Genomic DNA, 14,068 nt, shown 5'->3' with positions numbered 1-14,068 from the left:
TGTATTGACGGAAGCCATGTGGTGGAACGTCTTCTACCCATCCAGTAAGTCAGTGAGTACTTTGCGGAAGGGAGGGAGGGGAATGGTTGAAGTATTGGGCCATGTCGTATCTCAGACCCAGAGGTGAGAGGACCCAGAGGTGAGAGGACCCAGAGGTGAGAGGACCCAGAGGTGAGAGGACCCAGAGGTGAGAGGACCCAGAGGTGAGAGGGGGTTTAAGGTAGATGAGGTGTGTTTCTATTCCTCCTGGCTCTACACAGTAGAGGACTGTTCGTTCACACACCACAAACATGATAGGACATAGAACAAATCCGGACCCATAGACCTTTTCTCATATTTACTAAAGCAGATATTGTCTTATGATTTCCATTTCAATAGAAAAATCTTTGCGCTGTTCGCGTAGGGAATGTCGACTTAGCTATTGGGCAGTACTTCAGTTTACCGTTCAGAAGGGAATGAGTCTGAATCGCTCTTCATTCTAAATACAATAAACTGCAAAAGCTTGTTTGGCAAATCTATAGGAACTACTGGTCGGAATAAATGCATTGTCGTTGTCGGTTCCTCCTACAGGTCAAAACAGGAGTGTGTCACACCCACTTAATATAAGCAGGATACACACACACACACACACACACACACACACACACACACACACACACACACAGTGTAGTCAGCAGGAAACGTGTCACAGTAATAATAAATGTATGTCATCATCCCCAGGGTTGCAACATACTGGATGTTGCAGATAGAAATGGCACAAATAGAGTTGACGTGATTCCTCACCCTACATTTCAGAGAGGCATGTCTGTTCTACATCATATTTTTTTATCTGGGCGTTCGGCAATGTGGCCCATGAGTTACCTGAAGTTCTCCCTCAACAGGTAAGCCCTCGTCCAGACAGTGACTGAGGGTTGAGGGGGACATTTTAGTCCCAGAGTTTGGTTTGGGAATCCTGCCCTCATTCCTGAAACTGGTTGAGTGAGCACTGTAGAGGTTTGGGCATTAAATGACTGACTCCACTTGATAAGGTGTAGTATGATATACTACAGTACCCATAATGCTCTGTGTCCCGTCTCATTATCAATACATGAGGGTCTGAAATCTGAATCTTTTTTTCTCCATTGTTGTAGTTTTCTACCTGGACCTTAAGAACAGTTTGTCCGGTAAATTCACTTTAACAACGCATAGTCTGTTAGACCAGTCTATTCCAACTGTGTTGTCATATCAACACGTCACACCACTCCGTTCCAACGGTATCGCCATGACAACACGCTACACCAGTTCATCCAGTAGTGTGCCCAGGCTGTGGTGATGTTCAGGTGGTCCAGTGATGGGCTTGTTACACATGGGACACACACAGCGCACCTCCAGCCACTTCACCAGGCAACTGCAGGAGCAAACAACAATTCAGTGACACATATATGCACGCATATACACACACACACACACACATATGCACGTACAGATACACACGCACACACAGACACACACATCTGGCACATAAATTCCATCTGCTTGGTGTGAGGTGAGGTGACACTTGCCTCCGGTGAAAGGCATGTTGGCATGGCAACACTCCTAGCTCATCTTTCACTCTGAAGTCCTCCAAGCACACTGCACATGTCTGCTGTGATGGAGAGAAGTAGAGGAAGAGCAATGGAGAGAGAAAGAGAGAGAAACCAGGGGAGAGAAAGAAAGAGAAACCAGGGGAGAACGAGCAAGAGAGAGAAACCAGGGGAGAGAGCGAGAGAGAGAAACCAGGGGAGAGAGAGAAACCAGGGGAGAGAGCGAGAGAGAGAAACCATGGGAGAGAGAGAAGGTGGTTAGACAGTGTGCAGAGTGCAGTGTGCAGTGTGCAGTGTGCAGTGTGCAGTGTGCAGAGTGCAGAGTGCAGAGTGGTTAGAAGGTGGTTAGACAGAGTGCAGAGTGCAGTGTGCAGTGTGCAGTGTGCAGTGTGCAGTGTGCAGAGTGCAGAGTGGTTAGAAGGTGGTTAGACAGAGTGCAGAGTGCAGAGTGCACTAAACAGAAGCATAATGGAAAGAAGAATAACAAGCTTACCCCGTGCAGATTCAGTTTCTTTGTATCCCCTTTGAATACCACCTGTGAAAAAGCATCAGTGATTACCGCTAGAGTTGTGAGACAAACATGGAATGAAACAGGTTTTCTATTCACAAGATGAAGGCGTGTTTAAAAGATCATTGGAATGGTTTTGCTCTCAACACCAGGGGGCCGGAGACACTGTGAGGGTTGATTGTTTTGCTCTCAACACCAGGGGGCCCGGAGACACTGTGAGGTTTGATGGTTTTGCTCTCAACACTAGGGGGGCGGAGACACTGTGAGGGTTGATGGTTTTGCTCTCAACACCAGGGGGCCGGAGACACTGTGAGGATGATGGTTTTGCTCTCAACACCAGGGGGCCGGAGACACTGAGGTTTGATGGTTTTGCTCTCAACACTAGGGGGCCGGAGACACTGTGAGATTTGATGGTTTTGCTCTCAACACTAGGGGGCCGGAGACACTGTGAGGGTTGATGGTTTTGCTCTCAACACTAGGGGGCCGGAGACACTGAGGTTTGATGGTTTTGCTCTCAACACTAGGGGGCCGGAGACACTGTGAGGATGATGGTTTTGCTCTCAACACTAGGGGGCCGGAGACACTGTGAGGCTTGATGGTTTTGCTCTCAACACCAGGGGGCCGGAGACACTGTGAGGTTTGATGGTTTTGCTCTCAACACCAGGGGGCCGGAGACACTGTGAGGTTTGATGGTTTTGCTCTCAACACTAGGGGGCCGGAGACACTGAGAGGATTGATGGTTTTGCTCTCAACACCAGGGGGCCGGAGACACTGTGAGGATTGATGGTTTTGCTCTCAACACCAGGGGGCCGGAGACACTGTGAGGCTTGATGGTTTTGCTCTCAACACCAGGGGGCCGGAGACACTGTGAGGATTGATGGTTTTGCTCTCAACACTAGGGGCCCGGAGACACTGTGAGGTTTGATGGTTTTGCTCTCAACACCAGGGGGCCGGAGACACTGTGAGGATTGATGGTTTTGCTCTCAACACTAGGGGGCCGGAGACACTGTGAGGCTTGATGGTTTTGCTCTCAACACCAGGGGGCCGGAGACACTGTGAGGATTGATGGTTTTGCTCTCAACACCAGGGGGCCGGAGACACTGTGAGGCTTGATGGTTTTGCTCTCAACACCAGGGGGCCGGAGACACTGTGAGGATTGATGGTTTTGCTCTCAACACTAGGGGCCCGGAGACACTGTGAGGTTTGATGGTTTTGCTCTCAACACCAGGGGGCCGGAGACACTGTGAGGATGGATGTGGGACGGTCTTCATTGCAGTTACAATATATTTCTGTAATGTATTCCTGAGATTTTAAACAACTCTCCAGGCACTGTGCTTCTGATTATATGGACAGCACGACTGCAAAAAAGGTGACCTGGAAGGCACCCTGAGTTTGTACACAAACGTGTCATGCAGTAATTATGTTATACGTGCAGTGTGTTGAACATGACTGACTTATAGAAGACAGACTTCAGGAAGGTGACTTTTTCGTGGTGTTGTGACGTGACTTACCGCTTTGTATCCAAACCTCTCTCGCCGAGCCTGGTGCCTTAGTTTACTGGGAGGAGAAAGAGAGGAGAGACTTTTACTACCACTGAGTAAGAAGACAGGCAGACAGAGGGACAGACAGTGGTTTCTTCAATGCACCTGTCTGTAATCACCCGAGAGGTACATAAGCTGAAACGATTGGCCCTCGGTCAAAATTGTATTTTTACTTTTGAAGTGCACTGATCGCCAAATAATAATTCTGTGTAAAAATGACCAGATACGGAAGTACGTTTACACCAAACAGATGGTAGTACGTTTACACCAAACAGATGGAAGTACGTTTACACCAAACAGATGGAAGTACGTTTTCACCAAACAGATGGAAGTACGTTTACACCAAACAGATGGTAGTACGTTTTCACCAAACAGATGGTAGTACGTTTACACCAAACAGATGGTAGTACGTTTACACCAAACAGATGGTAGTACGTTTACACCAAACAGATGGTAGTACGTTTACACCAAACAGATGGTAGTACGTTTACACCAAACAGATGGTAGTACGTTTACACCAGACAGATGGTAGTACGTTTTCACCAGACAGATGGTAGCACGTTTACACCAAACAGATGGTAGATGCGTTTACACCAAACAGATGGTAGTACGTTTACACCAAACAGATGGTAGTACGTTTTCACCAAACAGATGGTAGTACGTTTACACCAAACAGATGGTAGTACGTTTACACCAAACAGATGGTAGTACGTTTACACCAAACAGATGGTAGTACGTTTACACCAAACAGATGGTAGTACGTTTTCACCAAACTGATGGTAGTACGTTTACACCAAACTGATGGTAGTACGTTTTCACCAGACAGATGGTAGTACGTTTACACCAAACAGATGGTAGTACGTTTACACCAAACAGATGGTAGTACGTTTACACCAAACAGATGGTAGTACGTTTACACCAAACAGATGGTAGTACGTTTACACCAAACAGATGGTAGTACGTTTACACCAAACAGATGGTAGTACGTTTTCACCAAACAGATGGTAGTACGTTTTCACCAAACAGATGGTAGTACGTTTACACCAGACAGATGGTAGTACGTTTTCACCAGACAGATGGTAGTACGTTTTCACCAAACAGATGGTAGTACGTTTACACCAAACAGATGGTAGTACGTTTACACCAAACAGATGGTAGTACGTTTTCACCAAACAGATGGTAGTACGTTTACACCAAACAGATGGTAGTACGTTTACACCAAACAGATGGTAGTACGTTTACACCAAACAGATGGTAGTACGTTTACACCAAACAGATGGTAGTACGTTTTCACCAAACTGATGGTAGTACGTTTACACCAAACTGATGGTAGTACGTTTTCACCAGACAGATGGTAGTACGTTTACACCAAACAGATGGTAGTACGTTTACACCAAACAGATGGTAGTACGTTTTCACCAAACAGATGGTAGTACGTTTTCACCAAACAGATGGTAGTACGTTTTCACCAGACAGATGGTAGTACGTTTTCACCAAACAGATGGTAGTACGTTTTCACCAAACAGATGGTAGTACGTTTTCACCAAACAGATGGTAGTACGTTTTCACCAAACAGATGGTAGTACGTTTACACCAAACAGATGGTAGTACGTTTACACCAAACAGATGGTAGTACGTTTACACCAAACAGATGGTAGTACGTTTACAGAAGTAGTAAAAGGGTGTGCCCCGTTGTGCCCGCTGTGTCCCGCTGTGCCCGCTGTGCCCCGCTGTGTCCCGCTGTGTCCCGCTGTGCCCCGTTGTGCCCGCTGTGTCCCGCTGTGTCCCGCTGTGTCCCGCTGTGCCCGCTGTGCCCCGCTGTGCCCGCTGTGCCCCGCTGTGCCCGCTGTGTCCCGCTGTGCCCCGCTGTGTCCCGCTGTGCCCCGCTGTGCCCCGCTGTGTCCCGCTGTGCCCCGCTGTGTCCCGCTGTGCCCCGCTGTGTCCCGCTGTGTCCCGCTGTGCCCCGCTGTGTCCCGCTGTGCCCCGCTGTGCCCCGCTGTGTCCCGCTGTGTCCCGCTGTGCCCCGCTGTGCCCCGCTGTGTCCCGCTGTGCCCCGCTGTGTCCCGCTGTGTCCCGCTGTGCCCCGCTGTGTCCCGCTGTGTCCCGCTGTGTCCCGCTGTGTCCCGCTGTGCCCCGCTGTGCCCCGCTGTGTCCCGCTGTGTCCCGCTGTGCCCCGCTGTGTCCCGCTGTGTCCCGCTGTGCCCCGCTGTGTCCCGCTGTGTCCCGCTGTGTCCCGCTGTGCCCCGCTGTGTCCCGCTGTGTCCCGCTGTGCCCCGCTGTGTCCCGCTGTGCCCCGCTGTGCCCCGCTGTGTCCACTCAGTTTCAATGGGCATAATGCCTCTGCTTTCCTCTCCTCTCTGCCACTTTGAAAGGACCACATTGAGGAGCAAAGATGGTCATACCCCAGACACAGTGCTGTGTTGTTCACACTGAACACAATCTCACTTCATTAAGGCTCAATAACTCTTCAGACCCAGAGCAGTCTCCAGTTACCACTGTGGTATATCCTCTTTGTCACAACACGGATGAAAACAATAGACATTCATGTCTTAAAATGTGCATGTGTGTGTTTTGTTTGTGTGAGTGTGTGTGAATGTTAATTTGTCTACTGTGTGTGTTTGTATAAGTGTGTGTAGGACCCTATTAAATCAGTTTTATTTTTTGCCTGATTCCGTTTCGATTTTCCCCAAATTCTGTTTTCTCCATTTAGTTATTTCAAGGTTTCCATTTTCCAGTTTTTCTTTGGTTTTTGCTCTCAAATTCACACGTTTTAAAACCATCCAATTTAGTTGTTTTGTGAGTCCACAACAATGCTTAAACCACATTTAGGAGACCACTTTTTGAGGTCTGAGATAAATAGAGAAATTTAGATTTGTGTGTGTAGTTACCCTTTAATTACAGCGTGCAACTAGCAAGAGGCTGTTGTCTAGTGTGTTTTTTTTGTGATGGTAGAGTTTGCAAAACAAATACCCACTGGATTGATGCAAATAATAATGTAATAATTCTGCCAGGTTACTTTGTAGTTAACACTTGATTGAGAAGGTTTTTGGGAAAGGCACATTTCTATCTACCAGAAGACTTTTCATTAGCATCATTGCTAAAGGCTACACAATGTGGTAGACACGCGCACCGCACATTCACAGACCAGAGCAATTCTCATTGACTCTTCAGAAAGTTGCAGGAAATACAAATCACTATTTATAGTCTTATGATGAACTTGGGCAAATTAATTAATTTTCAATACATTTAGTTGAAGCCTTACTAAGATGAATACATTTTTGAATATTGTTAAATTCCGTTTTAATGTCAGGATTCCGTGATCCCGTCTGCGTTCTCTGCATCGTGGATTTTATCGGGCCCTATGTGTGGGAGGTTCAGGATAGGAGGAGGACCCTACGTTTACTTCCAACCGCGGGGCTGCTGCCTGAGGCCTTAAATAGACTCAGGGACAAACCAGGCTGATAATTATCTGCAGCTGATTGTTTGAGTTGGGAAATACTTAAGGACAGAGGAAACAGAGGGACGGGTGAGGAGTCCCCCATGACAACAATAGCCTGGACCTGATTCTAAAGAGCTTTTTAGAGAAGCCTTACAGTAACAGGAACAACAGACACACACACACTCATGCAAACACATTTCGGACATTTCAAGATCCATGGGGATCTACACTGAACAAAAATATAAGCGCAACATGTAACAATTTCTAAGATTTTACTGTTCATAAAAGAAAATCTATGGATTTCACATGACTGGGAATACAGATTTTGTTGGTCACAGATACCTTTAAAAAAAAGGTAGGGGGCGCGGATCAGAAAACCAGTCAGTATCTGGTGTGATCACCATTTGCCTCATGCAGCACGACACATCTCCTTCACATAGAGTTGATCAGGCTGTGGATTGTGGCCTGTGGAATGTTGTCCCACTCCTCTTCAATGGCTGTGTGAAGTTGCTGGATATTGGTGGGAACTGGAACACGCTGTCGTACATGTTGATCCAGAGCATCCCAAACATGCTCAATGGGTGACATGTCTGATGAGCATACAGGCCATGGAAGAACTGGGGCATTTTCCGCTTCCAGGAATTGTGTAGAGATCCTTGCGACATGGGCCTGTGCATTTATCATGCTGAAACATGAGGTGATGGTGGTGGATGAATGGCATGACAATGGGCCTCAGGGTCTCATCACGGTATCTCTATGCATTCAAATTGTCATCAATAAAATGCAATTGTGCTCGTTGTCCGTAGCTTATGCCTGCCCATACCATAACCCCACCACCACCATGGGGCACTCTGTTCACAACGTTGACATCAGCAAACCGCTCGCCCACACGACGCCATACACACTGTCTGCCATCTGCCTGGTACAGTTGAAACCAGGATTCATCCATGAAGAGCACACTTCTCCAGTGTGACAATGGTCATCAAACGTGAGCATTTACCCACTGAAGTCGGTTACAATGCCGAACTGCAGTCAGGTCAAGACCCTGGTGAGGATGATGAGCATGCAAATGAGCTTCCCTAAGATGGTTTCTGACAGTTTGTGTAGAAATTATTTGATTGTGCAAACCTACAGTTTCATCAGCTGTACGGGTGGCTGGTCTCAGAGAATCCTGCAGTGAAGAAGCCTGATGTGGTCTGATGTTGTGAGGCCGATTAGATGTACTGCCAAATTCTCTAAAACAACGTTGGAAGTGGCTCATGGTAGAGACCTGAACAACCAATTATCTGGCAACAGCTCTGGTGAACATTCCTGCAGTCAGCATGCCAATTGCATGCTCCCTCAAAACTTGAGACATCTGTGGCATTGTGATGTGTGACAAAACTGCACATTTTAGAGTGGTCTATTATTGTGACCAGCACAAGGTGCACCTGTGTAATGATCATGCCGTTTAATCAGCTTCTTGATATGCCACACCTGTCAGATAACAAATCGATACCACATTAAAAAAAGTAGGCATATCTGCCAAAGTCACAGAATGGCACTTGATCCATAATGAGAAACTCAGCGACTGCTCTATTCAATCACTGGGCACCTTTGAAATGTTTTACGTCAGTATTTTTTGATCGTCAGTATTTATGCTTCAATGCATACTGCATACTTTAATTAACCAATTATTCAATCATGTTATCAATTTGAATGTGTCTTTACCAATCAAACGACATAACAACATAATGATTATAGTGATTTTGAATGGTAAAGATCTATTGATCTAAGATGGTAAAATCAAGATGTACCCGAGGCCTATTCCACCTCAAAACGCACAACAAAGAATATTTCTGTAGTTAGAAACTGATAAGATTATCATTCCTGAAACATTCTTTTGTTGAAATATAATTTGATCTCTGATAAATTAAGCTAATTGTTTGCACCCCAATTTGGACATTTTAATTTATAAGATTCATGTCAAAAGTCTCTCATCCATTTATATGCAGATGATACAGTCTTATACTCAGCTGGCCCCTCCTTGGATTTTGTGTTAAATGCTCTACAACAAAGCATTCTTAGTGTCCAACAAGATTTCTCTAATTTTAACCTTGTTCTGAAAACCTCCAAAACAAAGGTCACGTGGTTTGGTAAAAAGAACTTGAGGTAGTCACCTCATACAAGTACTTGGGAGTATGGCTAGACGGTGCACTGTCGTTCTCTCAGCACATATCAAAGCTGCAGGCTAAAGTTAAATCTAGACTTGGTTTCCTCTATCGTAAACGCTCCTCTTTCACTCCATCTGCCAAACTAACCCTGATTCAGATGACCATCCTACCCATGTTAGATTACGGAGACATAATGTATAGATCGGCAGGTAAGGGTTCTCTCGAGCGGCTCGATGTTCTTTACCGTTCTTTACCATTCGGCCACCAATGCTCCTTATAGGACACACTCTATACTCCTCTGTAAACTGATCATCTCTGCATACCGTCGCAAGACCCACTGGTTGATGCTTATTTATAAAACCTTCTTAGGCCTCCCTCCCCCTATCTGAGATATCTACTGCAGCCCACATCCTCCTTCTGCCAGTCACATAAAGGTTCCCAAAGCAGACACATCCCTGGGTCTCTCCTCTTTTCAGTTCGCTGCAGCTAGCGACTGGAACGAGCTGCAACAAACACTCAAACCCGACAGTTTTATCTCAATCTCTTCATTCAAAGACTCAATCATGGACACTCTTACTGACAGTTGTGGCTGCTTTGTATGATATATTGTTGTCTCTACCTTCTTGCCCTTTGTGCTGTTGTCTGTGCCCAATAATGTTTGTACCATGTTTTGTGCTGCTACCATGTTGTTGTTATGTTGTGTTGCTACCATGCTGTGTTGTCATGTGTTTCTGCCTTGCTATGTTGTTGTCTTTATGTAGCATTGTGTTGTCTCTCTCGTTGTGATGTGTGTTTTGTCCTATATTTATATTGTACAGTCGTAGCCAAAAGGTTTTAGAATGACACAAATATTAATTTTCACAAAGTCTGCTGCCTCAGTTTGTATGATGGCAATTTGCATATACTCCAGAATGTTATGAAGAGTGATCAGATGAATTGCGATTAATTGCAAAGTCCCTCTTTGCCATGCAAATGAACTGAACCCCCAAAAAACATTTCCACTGCATTTCAGCCCTGCCACAAAAGGACCAGCTGACATCATGTCAGTGATTCTCTCGTTAACACAGGTGTGAGTGTTGACGAGGACAAGGCTGGAGATCACTCTGTCATGCTGATTGAGTTCGAATAACAGACTGGAAGCTTCCAAAGGAGGGTGGTGCTTGGAATCATTGTTCTTCCTCTGTCAACGATGGTTTCCTGCAAGGAAACACGTGCCATCATCATTGCTTTGCACAAAAAGGGCTTCACAGGCAAGGATATTGCTGCCAGTAAGATTGCACCTAAATCAACCATTTATCAAATCATCAAGAACTTCAAGGAGAGCAGTTCAATTGTTGTGAAGAAGGCTTCAGGGCACCCAAGAAAGTCCAGCAAGCGCCAGGACCGTCTCCTAAAGTTGATTCAGCTGCGGTATCGGGGCACCACCAGCACAGAGCTTGCTCAGGAATGGAAGCAGGCAGGTGTGAGTGCATCAGCACGCACAGTGAGGCGAAGACTTTTGAAGGATGGCCTGGTGTCAAGAAGGGCAGCAAGGAAGCCACTTCTCTCCAGGACAAACATCAGGGACAGACTGATATTCTGCAAAAGGTACAGGGATTGGACTGCTGAGGACTGGGGTAAAGTCATGTTCTCTGATGAATCCCCTTTCCAATTGTTTGGGGCATCCGGAAAAAAGCTTGTCCGGAGAAGTCAAGGTGAGCGCTACCATCAGTCCTGTGTCATGCCAACAGTAGTTAAATAAAGGTGAAAAGCAACACTAGCAGACAGACAGACAGACAGATAACTAGATGGAGGGATATGTTTACCTGATGAAGTAGCAGCAGAAGATGAGGCTGAGGACGAAGATGAAGACTCCGGTCCCGAAGATGATCATGTAGATGTTAAGAGGAAGGTCCTGGAACGTCACGGCAGACATGATCCCTAACTTCTAGCCCCCGACCTGCTGTGACCTCTGATCTTTCCCCTCTGACAGTGAACCAGACACACACCCTGGAGGGAGACACACACAAACATTCAATGATTTCAGAAAAAACGTGCACGTTAAGGATGTTGATTACAAAAAAAGAATGCAAGCAAACGCACAGCACTCACGCCAGAAAAACACAACACATACACACGCTAACAGTAAGAAACCCAGCCTGTCTCTGCTGTGGTTGAGGGATAAGACAACAGGCGCTGACAAAGCAGGAAGTGATGCAGTCTGTGGCGAGACATACTGTAGCACAGGTGCTGTGAAGCTGGCAGGATATGAAGTTGCCAATAGACACTGATCTAAGGGCAGTTTGTATCTAATGTTAGGTGGGATTGGGGGAGGTGAGCTGATCCAAATATGTGACTATTGTCTATGTAACAGTACTGCTTCCTTCCCTCTCCTCGCCCCAACCTGGGCTCGAACCAGGCACTCTGCACACATCGACAACAGCCACCCACGAAGCACCCACGCTATTAACGCGCACCACTGCTAACTAGCTAGCCATTTCACATCGGTTACATCTATATGGGCTTACTGATGCCCTAGTCTTCTGATGTAAGACTGTACAGCATGAATACAGAATAGCTGTATTTTCAGGTCCTGGTCCAAGTACAACAACCTGCTCACATGCGTACACACACGCATGCACACGGTACACACTGCCCTAGGTAAGCCCTTGCCTACAGACTGTTTATATTCCTAAACTCTATTGGTCAAGCAGCACATGTTCAGTTTATTGGCTGAGAGAACAGAGATCACACTGCAGGTGTGTGTGTGCGCAGTGTGTGTGTGCGCTTGTGCGTGCACTCTGAAGCACAGATGTTGGTGTGGGTCACTGTTAGAAGAACCACTGGATACGAGACTGTGATTTCCAAACACTTAATCCACTTTTTTCCCCAAGATAATTTGAAGGCAAATGTATAAGTGTGTGTAATATAAAGTATAGAATCAGTAAGTTTACTCTTGTCTGTTGTCTCAATTTACCATAAAACAGACTTGGATATTAAGAACTCTTTGCGCACAAATGAGAAGTTGCGCACACTGCATACTTACAGTGACGTAAAGTCACCAAGGGACAATGACATTCCATTACTGACGATCATATCATTTATTTTCACCGGAGGATATGTGTCGACGAAATCCCCAATGTGTTTAGTAATAGAAACGATTCTATAAAGTGATGCAAGTAGACCTGGTGTTATGAGCGAAATTTGCGCATATCATACAATAAAATAAAAAAAAGTCACATAGTGGTGTCAGCTCATAACTTGTTCTTGCAAAACCATCAAAACAATGCAATATCACACAGTGGTGAAGTTAATCTTTTGAAAAACAAGAAACGTTAACAGAAACCAAATAAATTCTTACCGTTATAACGAAGAAGGCTCACAGACTGCCCCTCGATGGTAGAACATGTTGATTCTTCATAAACACCCGTGGTTCGTCGTGAATGGATGAGGCTCACAGCTGGACTATACATTCTTCATTCAGTAGGAATTTCTCTCTCTCTCTATGGTCCTTCTTTTCCAATGTCCCAACCAAAACAGACATAAAGATGAAAATGTTGCCATGAGGTATACTGCCACTTTTAAAAAAGACAAAGAAAAAAGTTGACATAGAGATGCAAAAGGAGTCGACCGTGGCTCGTACCTTACCACATCTGTAGGCAATTTTACTTCTGGATTCTACATCTGTTGTTATTTTCGTAACGCGAGAAGTCCTGCTTTGGTATTGTCATACACAACATTAACGTTACAGCTAATTCCGTGAGGGAAGCCTATTCATTTAAGGATCCGCCCCTTTCTTTTTCCAATTTTCGCCTAAAATGACATACTCATATCTAGCTGCCTGTCGCTCATGACCTGAAGCAATTATATGCATATTCGTGATACCATTTGAAAGGAAACACTTTGAAATTTGTGGAAATGTGAAATTAATGTAGGAGAATATATCACATTCGATCTGGTAAAATATATATTTTTTGTACCATCATCTTTGAAATGCCAATATGTGATTTAGGAATCCAGGCGCAATGTAGATTTTGGCCACTAGATGGCAGCAGTGCATGGGCAATGTTTTAGACTGATTCAATGAACCATTGCATTTCTGTTAAAAAAAATTTTGTCTCAAGACTGCCCAAATGTGCCTAATTGGTTTATGAATAACATTTCAAGTTCATGACTGTGCACTCTCCTCAAATAATAGCATGGTATTATTTCACTGTAATAGCTACTGTAAATTGGACAGTGCAGTTAGATTAACAAGAATTTAAGCTTTCTGCCCATATCAGATATGTCTATGTCATGGGAAATGTTCTTGTTACTTACAACCTCATGCTAATCGCATTAGCCCCCGTTAGTTCAACCCACCAACCCTGCAGAGGTATAAAGTGGAAACAATTCATTTTCCTCGCCTTCTCTTATCGAGCCAATTTGAGTTGAAAAAAATTAAATTAAGTACCAAAATTAAAAGAAATGTAAATGTATAAACACTATTTAAAGTGAAAGTGTAGTAATGCAAGTTTGAAAAAAAAAGATAAACAAAATATATTGAATGTATGATAATATGAAGAATTCCAACCTATTAAAAATGGGTTTGAAATGATTCAGTTCAAATGATTCATGTCATGTTTGTATATACACCTTACCTGTTGCAAATACACCTTATAAAACAGCAGGGACTGTACAGAGACACACACACAGGTACAAGCACACGTATACACATATGGGCGCTAGCACACACACTCTACACATGTACACTGTAATATTGTTGTACAGTGGTATCATACATTTTGTGTTGTGGATATGTGATGTGACAGTGTTTATATATGTGATGTGACAGTGTTTGCTGTTTTATATTTTGTTTTGTGTGTAATATAAGTGTCTTAATGTGT

At 44.8% G+C, this 14,068-nt stretch overlaps 1 protein-coding gene across 5 annotated transcripts; it reads right to left on the bottom strand.

The window, feature by feature from the left end:
- Window positions 1-322: 322 nt before the first annotated feature.
- On the bottom strand, window positions 323-12,948 carry LOC135544698 (RING finger protein 122-like). Of its 5 annotated transcripts, none has more exons than XM_064972527.1 (7): window positions 12,826-12,948; window positions 12,544-12,696; window positions 11,009-11,192; window positions 3,582-3,627; window positions 2,056-2,097; window positions 1,542-1,624; window positions 323-1,387 (listed from the first exon to the last, which is right to left on the bottom strand). In XM_064972527.1, exons 3-7 carry the CDS (start codon window positions 11,116-11,118, stop codon window positions 1,273-1,275), a joined length of 396 nt encoding a protein of 131 aa, XP_064828599.1. In that variant the 5' UTR covers window positions 11,119-11,192; window positions 12,544-12,696; window positions 12,826-12,948; the 3' UTR covers window positions 323-1,272. The 5 variants fall into 5 exon arrangements, with proteins under 5 accessions (XP_064828599.1, XP_064828597.1, XP_064828600.1 ...); XM_064972525.1 differs by having other exon boundaries at window positions 12,544-12,693; XM_064972528.1 differs by having other exon boundaries at window positions 12,831-12,948.
- Window positions 12,949-14,068: the final 1,120 nt, after the last annotated feature.

The sequence above is a fragment of the Oncorhynchus masou genome, chromosome 8 (assembly GCF_036934945.1).
Source record: "Oncorhynchus masou masou isolate Uvic2021 chromosome 8, UVic_Omas_1.1, whole genome shotgun sequence".
Taxonomy (NCBI): Eukaryota; Metazoa; Chordata; class Actinopteri; order Salmoniformes; family Salmonidae; genus Oncorhynchus; species Oncorhynchus masou.
The sequence above is the reverse complement of the archived record's forward strand: the minus strand, read 5'-3'. Positions and strand labels throughout refer to the sequence as shown.